The sequence below is a fragment of the Symphalangus syndactylus genome, chromosome 17 (assembly GCF_028878055.3).
Source record: "Symphalangus syndactylus isolate Jambi chromosome 17, NHGRI_mSymSyn1-v2.1_pri, whole genome shotgun sequence".
NCBI classification, from domain to species: domain Eukaryota; kingdom Metazoa; phylum Chordata; class Mammalia; order Primates; family Hylobatidae; genus Symphalangus; species Symphalangus syndactylus.
This window is the reverse complement of record NC_072439.2, coordinates 24,123,105-24,133,265: the sequence shown is the minus strand read 5'-3', so window position 1 is coordinate 24,133,265 and position 10,161 is coordinate 24,123,105. Positions and strand designations below refer to the sequence as shown.

The window sequence follows — 10,161 nt, the reverse complement described above, 5'->3', positions numbered from 1 at the left end:
GGAGACCAGCCTGGCCAACATGGTGAAAACCCATCTCTACTAAAAATTCAAAAATTAGCCAGGCATGGTGGCACATGCCTATAATCCCAGCGGCTCGAGAGGCTGAATTCAGCAGGAGAATCACTTACCCGAGATGGCACCACTGCACTCCAGCCTGGGCGACAGAGTGAGACTATCTCAAACAAATAACAACAACAACAAAAACCCAAACCAAACAAAAAAAGTTTCCGAGAAACTAGATTTTTCAGCCTCTTTCTTTGGCCCCTCAGCTTCCTCGGCCTTTGGGGTTTGCTTAGAACTGCTCACTGTGGAAGTTTGCAGCATCCAGGCCCTCAAACACTAGGTGATGAGCAGTGGGTAGCAGTAGCCCTGACACTTTTCCTTGAACAGTACCGTGGTGGATCTAAGCCTCTCTGCTTACAACTTTTTTTTAGGTTGTAAAGCCCACAAGCTTTCTTGGCTCTACTGAACATTCTTCAAATTACAAAAATCCTTTATTAAATCCTGAGTGCTTAAAATATATAGTTTTTTTATTTACAACTGTTTTTCTCTAATAAAGGGACTTCAGTGAATAAATTGTATAAAAACGCAACACAGGCCGGGGGTGATGTCTCATGCCTGTAATCCCAGTGCTTTGGGAGGCCGAGGCGAGTGGTTTATGAAGTCAGGAGATCAAGAACATCCTGGCTAACACGGTGAAACCCTGTCTCTACTAAAAATACAAAAAGTTAGCCGGGCGTGGTGGCGGGCGCCTGTAGTCCCCACTACTCAGGAGGCTGAGGCAGAAGAATGGCGTGAACCCAGGAGGCGGAGCTTGCAGTGAGCCGAGATCGTGCAACTGCACTCCAGCCTGGGTGACAGAGCGAGACTCCATCTCATAAAAAATAAAAAATTAAAAAAAAAAGGGAAAACATGAGAGGCCAAGAAACAACGTTGTTGAATGAGCAGTGGCAACCCAGATGTATTGTAATCGGATGCTAGAAGGAAATTATAGATGGAATGATGGAGAAGTAAGCAAAACGTTAGCATTTGAGAATTTTCTTCTTCTTCTTTTTTTTTTTTTTTTTAAGAGACGGAGTCTCACTGTGTTGCCCAGACTGGAGTGCAGTGGCGCGATCTCGGCTCACTGAAACCTCCACCTTCCAGGTTCAAGCAATTCTCCTGCCTCCCAAGTAGCTGGGAATACAGGCCCACGCCACCAGGCCTGGCTAATTTTTTTTGTATTTTAGTAGAGATAGGGTTTCACCGTGTTGTCCAGGCTGGTTTCGAACTCCTGGGCTCAGGCAATCCACCCGCTTCAGCCTCCAAAGTGCTAGGATTATAGGCATGAGCCACCGCACCCATTCGAGAATTTTCTAGTATTGAAGAAAGGCATGACTTCCCAGGTGGCACAATAAAAACCAATTATATTCTGGACTGACTTCTGGAATGGTTAAGTGAGGAGTTTATGAAATCCTCTCCCCTAAAAGCAATGATAAAAGTGTACAAAATTGTCAAAAACCACTATTCAAAAACGCTGGAAGCTGATCAAGAGCATGGACATAATTAAGAAGCATTTGTTGAAAGCAAGTCTACTGACTCTTGGAAAGAACAGGGGGATCTATGGTATTTTAGCCAGGTGCTGTTCCCATCCTGCCCACCCCTCCCCTCAAGTCTACCTTCAGGACTGGCAGTTCGACGGTACTATCAGAGGGGGCAGAATGGAGTTAGTAGCAGACATGAAAAAAATGCATGCCCTGAGTACTGCTGAAAACAATGGAGAGCTCAGTGACAAACAATCAGGGAATTCTAATAATAGCCTGAGCTCCATACCGGTTAGGGTAATTAACAAAATGGCAGACCAGACAGTTACAGGAAGAACCATGGAATGAGACAGCAATAGAGGGCCTTGCTAAGATCCCACAGGTTCCTAGAGGTCTGGAAGGCTGTGCACATACATGCACACAGCTGTGGCTGCTCAGGAGAAAACCAAAAGAGGCCTGGCGTGGTGGCTCACACCTGTAATTCTAGCACTTTGGGAAGCCGAGGCAGGAGGATTGTTTGAGCCCAGGAGTTGGAGATCAGCCTGCACAACATGATGAAACCCTATCTCTACAAAAAAATTAATTAGGCATGGTGGTGTCTGCTTGTAGTTCCAGCTACTCATGAGGCTGAGGTGGGAGGATCGCTTGAGCCTGGGAGGTCGAGGCTGCAGTGAGCTGTGATTGCACCACTGCACTCCAACCTGGATGACAGAGTGAGACCCTGTCTCAAAAAAGTCCCCAAAACAAAAATTAACAAACAGAAAACACGGGATACTTAACTTTTACTTAGGGGCTCCTATAAAAATACTTATATACATATACATATAATCACCTTTAAGGTGATTAAAAATCTAACATGAACAAAACAAATCAACAGATATAAAAAGCTCCAGCCAGGCACGGTGGCTCACGCCTGTAATCCCAGCACTTTGGGAGGCCGAGGTGGGCGGATCATGAGGTCAGGAGATCGAGACCATCCTGGCTAACACGGTGAAACCCCGTCTCTACTAAAAATACAAAAAATTAGCCGGGTGAGGTAGCGGGCACCTGTAGTCCCAGCTACTCGGGAGGCTGAGGCAGGAGAATGGCGTGAACCCCGGGAGGCGGAGCCTGCAGTGAGCCGAGATCGCGCCACTGCACTCCAGCCTGGGTGAAAGAGCGAGACTCCTTCTCAAAAAAAAAAAAAAAAAAAAAAGCTCCATATGTTTTCAAAGACAAGTTCTATCTCTTTTTTAAGGAACTGATATGACATATCAAATCTGGAAAATATAATACAGAAGGAAATTAGAATATAATCTCATATATAAATATAGATGCAAACTTTTTTTTTGAGAAGGAGTCTTGCTCTGTTGCCCAGGCTGGAGTGCAGTGGCACAATCTGGGCTCACTGTTACCTCCGCCTCCTGGGTTCAAGCGATTCTCTTGCCTCCCAAGTAGCTGGGACTACAGGCGCCCGCCATGACGCCCAGCTGATTTTTATATTTTTAGTAGAGACAGGGTTTCGCCATGTTGGCCAGGCTGGTCTTGAACTCCTGACCTCAGGTAATCTGCCTGCCTCGGCCTCCCAAAGTGCTGGGATTACATAGGCATGAGCCACCGTGCCCAGCCAGATGCCTCTAAGACCTTCTAAGGAAAGGAATAGTAGCCAAAGAGAAAGTGCCAGGGCAGACTTTTCTACGAAAAAGTGATCAAATACTGGCCCTTGCCCTCTAAAGGATATACTGCACTGACCGAAAAAGTGTCCCCTTTAGGACAAAGGGCATCTGTTTTCTCTGGCCACTTTCCAAGGGATTCTAGGCTTGAGGAAGAAGAGACGCTAGAATATTTGTTACAGCTGAGAAATGTCACTTTATTCAGTACACAGTAGCAGGTTTCCGGAGCTGAATGAAGACGAGTCTTCATCTAGCCCCACCTCAAAGTGGGGAACAAGTAAAGAGGCTTAAAATCTGTGGCCCAGGCTCATTTTCCCATAGGATCCCAAAGTCCTAATATTAAGCCCAATCAAAGTAAGAGTAGGAATACTGGGCAGCCTCTCAATACGGTGAGGACTGAGTTGCGGTAGGCTTTTCCAGGCAAGTTCTAGGAAGCCATACTGGGCAATGCCCTCAGATTGGATAGTATGGACTTTGTTCTGCCCAGGGAGGGGTACCACATCCTGGAACTTGAGGGGACCCGCAGGGTCACGGGAATGACCACAAAACAGGTGGTAGAACAAGCGCTCACCATGTGCCAGCTCCTTGGTCTTCAGGGCATTTTTGTAGATGGTCTCTTGGTGTTGAAGTTTGTCTCTCTGCAGTAACTCTAGTAGAAGCCTCTGGATTCTGGGGGACTTAAGTTGGTACAAGTCCATGAGCTGATAGAACTGTTCCATCCAAGTGGCACTGTCTTTTGCATATCGCTGCTGCAGCATCTGCAAAACATGGTACAGTGCCACAAACGTCTCCCACAAAGGCATGTCTTCCTTCTTTTTAGAAATTGGTTGTGCCTTCTTCTCCAATTTGGGTAATTTGGGTGGCCTGCCCTTACCCTTAAAAGCCCCAAGATCCTTCTGGAACATTAGTGCTAGAGTTTGTTTGTCCACAGAGGCATGGGCACCTGTGAAAACGTCTCTTGTGGCAGGATAAAAATGTTGCATCTCCATCTCTTTGAGGGCATCAGATAACTGTTGTACCCGCGCGCTCCTGTGAGGCTCTCCCAAAAGATGCCAGTTTATAGCTTTGGGGACTTGAATCCTCTTGGTAGTTGATGGTATCACTGGAGCAGGGATGGGCAGTGCTTCCTTCTTTGCCGTTGGAAATTTGGAGCTCTCACCCTTCCTCATCAAGGCTGGGAAGTCCTTCTCAAATACCAAGGCTAGAGATTTCTTAACCACAGAGGGACAAACAGCTGCAGGAACATCCCTTGTGACTGGACAAAGGTGCTTTATCTCCTTGAGAGCAGTGGATAACTGTTTTGCCTGCTTCTTCCTGTAGGACTCAGCTAAGAGATGCCAGCTGAGAGCCTGTGGGGTCTGAGTCCTCTTGATGGCTGATGGTAATACTGGTTTGGGCATAGAGGATGGCCCCAACCACTTCTGTGTTTCTTTTCTTCTAATTGGAGGGATCTCTTTTAAGGGCACTGGACTCAAAACCTCCTTGCAAGGTTGTGATATATCAGTGTGACTTAACTCTAGGTTCTGCCTGAGATGTTTAGCAATGACCTTAAGATTGGACATACGCATCCATTTCAAGTATCTCTTTGAAGTAAAGTCTCTGAGGATCTGACTCAGTCGATGAAAACTGTCCCTGGAAAGTTGCTTTCCTGCTTCCAGCCTTTTTAAGGCATTGTTAATCCAGTCCTCATCTGAGAAGCTTGCTTCTGAGAAGGCCGGCCTTCGATATCTCCTACCTGGCATTTCAGGTGAAAAGGCTGGGGCTACAGCTGGAGCCTGACCCTCAGTTTCCCCCATCAGAGAATCCTGATACCCCAAGAACCACTTCCATCTTTCACCTTTGGGTCTGTGTTTAGGTTTCTGTGGTTCCATGAAAGTATCAGATAATTGAAACTCTGGCCTATGGAGACCTTCTTGGACCTGGGTCTCTAAGCCTGTTTCCATGGCTTGTAAAAACATACCCCTGGCTTTCTCCAAGAGTTCATTCTCTTCTCTTCCCAATGAACTTGTCACGGGGTGTACTCCAAGAAGTTGACTGCCCTCTCTGTCTTCAAAATCCAAGTGATCCTCTAACACTTTCAGGGGAATTCCCTCTTTTTCCTCCAGGGTTACCTGGAATGGTATTTTGGAGGGGCTCTTCAGAACTGTTGGCCACATAGCCTTGTCCATAAGTCTGGAGTATTTCCTTACATCAAGCAAGCCCTCTTTCTTAAAATGCATTTCTCCTTTAGCTGTACCCTCCCATTCCTCAGCAAGATCCTCACCTTCAGTCACCAGCCTAGATAATCTCACTTCTTCCTTTGAGAACTTTGTTTTCAATACTCTCTCCTCTTCTGAGAACATTGTCTCCATAAGTCTGCTCTCCTTTTCCTTCTCTTCACTCAGGCTTTCCACATCCTTCTGTCTTTCCTCCTCCTCCTTCTCTTTTTCCTCCATTTCCTCTTCCTCCTCTTCTTCACTCAAGCTGTCTTCTTCCTCACTCAAGCTCTCCTCCTCCTCACTCAGGCTCTCCTCCTCCTCCTCCTCATTCCAGTGCCCCCACTCCTCTTTGCTAAGGCTCTTCTCTTCCTCTTGTAGGCCCTCTTTTTTCTTACTCAGCCTCTCTTTCTCCTTAGTCAACCTCTTTTCCATTTTCCTTTTTTGAGTCGAACCCTTTTCCTTTAGCTTCTTAGCCAAGTTATCCTCCGATTCCTCTTCACTTGTACTTGTTTTCTTCTTCTTCAGACGTTTCCTTTTCTCTTTCTTGGGCAGAATCTCCTCCTCTTTCCCCTTCTTAATTAGACCTTCCTCTATTTCCTTCTCCGTCAAGCTCTTATATAAGTCCTCAAATAGTATACCTCTGAGATTATCTAATAACCACTTCATCTGAGTCTTCTCTAGTTTATGCTCCTCAACTCTCTTCAGAAGCTCCTCTATCTGCCTTTTTTCTAACAAATTTGTCTTCTGAAACTCCTTTAACATAGTCTGTACCTGGATTTTATTGAATAGTATATTTTCCTGGACCTCCTCTAATAACTTTCGGTCCTCCTCCGAGCTCTCTTTATCAGTTACCATTCTCTCTTTGGTGGCCAGTCTATCTTCTAGTTTCCTATCTTTCTGAGCCTGTTCCTTCTCTTCTTCAATTATTTCCTCCTGTTCCTTAAAAAATTGCCAACTGCGGCCATCAATTTCACTCTTTTCTATAAGGGATGATGTCTCTCCCTCAGTTATTTTTCTTTCTTCTGAAGGAACTGTAATCAATTCTCTAACGATTCCTGCCAGGATCCCAAACAGTTGATTCTCTTTCATTCTTATATTTTCTTCCCTGGAGCAAGCCTCTTTCTCTTCAGAAGCAAGCCCTTTTTCCATATCCAGTTTTCTCATTGCCTGTTTTCTTTCCTCTTTGGTCTTCTTTTTTTTCTTGGCAACATCCCTCTCCTTGGTTGTAAGGTCATAGGCCAGTTGCCTGTCTTCCTGGGACAATTTGCCCTCTTCTTTCATAATTTCTTTCTCTTCTTGGGTTATTTTTTCCTTTTTCTCAGTTATGCCAATTCCTTCCCTGGCCATTGCCTTTTCTTTCTCAGCAATATGACTCTTTTTCTTGGCCAGTTTACTGTCTTTTGGGGCCTGTCTCTTTGCCAATGCCCTTTTCTCTATTTCCTTAGCCTCTTTCTCTTTTTCCTGGAACTTTTGTTCCTCCATTTCACCAGCCTGTTCCTTCTCTTCTAGGGACAATTTCTCTTTTTTCCAGACTCGTTGTTTTTTTGGCTCTACCTCTTTCTCCTCTTTCCAGGACCGTTTCTTGTCTTTCTGACTCCATACTCTCTCTTCGTGGGCCAGTTTCTCCTTTTGTAAGGCTAGTTTTTCCTGAATCCATTGTTCTTCCTCAATTGCTTTCTCATCTTTCTCAATCTGTTTCTTCTTTTCCTTAGCTTTTTTCTCTTTTCTTATGGCCTGTTTCTCTTCTTTTGGGGACCCTTTCTCGATTTCCTCTGTGATTTTTTCCTTTTCGGAGACCCGTTTTATTTTTTCTCTGGCCCATTGTTTTCTTTTCTCAGCTTCTTGCTCCATTTTTTGAGCTAATTTCTCTTCTTCTTTTGACAATTTCTCCAGTTCTCCAAACTTTTCATTGTCTTCTAGGTACAGTTTCTTTCTTTCCCAGGCTAACTGTTTGCTCTCCTCTTTTTGAGCCTGCCTCTCTGTCTGGTCTTGTTCTTCCTGTTCCCCATAAAGCACCTCTTTGCCAAACCATTTCTCTTTTTGGATTAATTTACTCTCTTGCTCTGCCATCCTCTCCGTTTCTAATGTCTGTTCTCTCTCTTTCCCAGACAGTCCTTCCTCTTCTCTAGACCAATGATCCTGAACCAGTTTCCCCAGTTCCCAGGCCTCTTTCTTCTCTTCCTCAACATATTTCTCCTTTTCCCAGATGTGTTTCTTCCTTTCTCCAACTTGTTTCTCTATGTCTAGGATTAGTGCTTCCTTTTCCTCAGCCACTTCCTCCTCTTCTTCAGCCAGTTCCTCCTCTTCCCAAACCAGTTCCTTCTCTTCCCAGGCCAGCTCCTCCTCTTCCCCAGCCACCTCCTCCTCTTCCTTAGCCAGCTTCTCCTCTTCCCCAGCCAGCTCCTCCTCTTCCCCAGCCAGCTCCTCCTCTTCCTCAGCCAGTTCCTCCTCTTCCTCAGCCAGCTCTTTCTCTTCCTGGGCCCTCATGCTTTCCTCCTGGGCCTGCATCTTTTCCCATTCCAACCTTTCCCTTTTCAGGATTGGCTTCTTCTTTTTCCTGATCACTTCCTTTCCTTTCCCTAGTAGTCGTCTCCTTTTTCCAGTTAGTCTTTTTTCTTCTAGGACTAACTTCTGATCTTCCATAATTAATTCCTTTTGTGGGGAAGCAGGTGTTTCTTCTTCCTGGGCCATTTTTTCTTCTGAATGGGTCAGTTTCTTTTTATCTTTGGTTGGTTTCTCCTTTCTCTGCATTTTTTCCTCTGGCTCTGTCAGTTTCCTTTCTTCGTTAGCTATTTTCCCTTCTTGCTTGGCTAGTTTCCTCATTTTTCTTTTAAATTTCCTTTTCTCTAAGACTAAGCGATCTGCTGGGAAAACAGCTTTCTTTTTCTTTTCTTCTTGAGAAAATTCCTCATCTTCCTTTAACACTTTTTTATCCTCTCGTTCTGTCAATACTGCTGTCCTTTTGTCTTTGACAGGCCCTTTAATGACTTTTTTTGTTATGGTGGGCGTTTCTTCCAATACTCTGCCATCTAATTCTAATGAGACTGAGCTTGAATCCTTTAAAAGGGGGCATATCTCTTGGAAGAGAGTCCAGCTGGGCTGTTGGTCAGCAAGTATCACCCTAGCCAGTCCTACCAATTCTTTGCCCAGATCCCTTAACATTCCTGGATGGGAACTTGCTATCCTTGAAGTGACAAGAGAACAAATGCCATCCCTCCAAGATCTGGTGTCTGGTCTACCTGCACGTCCAGGAGTCCCAGCCAAACCCCGGCTCTTCTTCTTTTCACTTTTCTTCCTTTTACCTTCTTCTTGCTCATCAATTTTTATAATGTCTTCCCTAGGTTCTTCTGTAGTCACCTCTGAAATATCCTTCAAATCTTTTTTCTCTTTCCACTGCACATCTGCTATTCTGCCTTTTCTCATTGCTTTTTTCCAAAGCCTTTTAATGTGTTCTTTTCTTTCCAGCTTAGAGATCACGTCTCCATAATCTTTCATGCTACCTTGATCTATGGCTTCCATGGTGTCTGTGGCCTCCAGGGTTTCTGTGGCCTCCATGGCCTCTATAGCTTGTAAAATGACCTCCTCCTCTGTTTCAGCATAATCCTGGGATTTGACTGTGCTTAAAGAACCCAGTGGTAGCTCTGGCTCTAAGGTAACATGTTGGGTTTCAACTTGCTCTGATTTCCCGGCCTCTCTTTGTTCACCTGCATCTTCTGAAGGCATCAACACAGAACTAGACTTTTCCAATTTTGTCTTTCTTTGCTTCCTGGCAACTCTCAGGTCCTTTTTAACTGCAGAGATATTGGGAGAAAAACAGTTAACAGAAACACAGAGGTCTTGAGTAAGATCCTTTGTAAAATCTAATTCATTGAGCTATCATAAGAGACACAAAGCAGGGGGACTAAGGCTTTATCATATGGAAATGCTCGGTTTCATCCCACCATCCATATTCTAATGAAATAAGAGCTTGGTATTTGCTGTGGGGTAGATCTTTCTCAGGAATGTCTCTTTCTGTGAATAAGATTCTCCCACTGAACTCCATTCTCACTAGTATCCTTTTATATACCTTGGCCTTACCCACCCTGCCTTTTGGGGCCCTGAGATTGGCCCCAAACATGCCCCATATATCACCCTATACATACTAAGCTTTCTGCTCCTTGCTTGAAAATGTCTCTTTCTTTTCTTTGGTTTGGTGATCTTTACAGGTTCTGACAAAGGTATGAACATGTCTTCAGAAAAGACCTTAAGTTCTTCAGACCATGGTATATCAAAAGAAAAAGTAAATGACTTTTCTCTTTGTAACAAGGTCAAGTTTTCATTTAGCTGCTGCTCCACATGAATAAGCAGGGACTGTATATCTTCAGCTTGAATATTCAGCAGTTGGCCCAGAGTGATTTCTCCGATAATTTCTTGCCTATATAAGTCAAGGGAAAAGAAGGACAGTACTAAGCTAATGACAGAAGAAAATTCAAAAAAGAAAAAGTTACAATGGAAGAGAGGGATAAGGCTGAAGTAAAGTCTGGTTAAAGAAGAAAGAATGTGGCTGGATGCAGTGGCTAACGCCTGTAATCCCAGCGCTTTGGGAGGACAAAGCAGGTGGATCACTTGAGGTCAAGAGTTCAAGACCAGCCTGGCCAATATGGCGAAACCTCATCTCTACTAAAAATACAAAAATTAGCTGGGCATGGTGGTGGGTGCCTGTAATCCCAGCTACTCGGGAGGCTGAGGCAGGAGAATCACTGGAACCCGGCAGGCAGAGTCCGCAGTGAGCCAAGATAACATCTCTGC

General features: G+C 44.7%; 1 protein-coding gene across 7 annotated transcripts in view; it reads right to left on the bottom strand.

Moving 5' to 3' along the window:
- Positions 1 to 2,953: 2,953 nt before the first annotated feature.
- The window catches only part of LOC129466937 (WD repeat-containing protein 87-like), a 30,664-nt gene continuing 23,456 nt past the window's right edge, over positions 2,954 to 10,161 (bottom strand). For all 7 annotated transcript variants that reach the window (XM_063621119.1, XM_063621125.1, XM_063621121.1 and 4 more), the window contains 2 exons: positions 9,516 to 9,787; positions 2,954 to 9,164 (listed from right to left, as the gene is read on the bottom strand). In XM_063621119.1, coding sequence (XP_063477189.1) covers positions 3,463 to 9,164; positions 9,516 to 9,787 — 5,974 coding nt within the window. In that variant the 3' untranslated portion in view covers positions 2,954 to 3,462. The remainder of the gene's footprint in view (positions 9,165 to 9,515; positions 9,788 to 10,161) is intronic.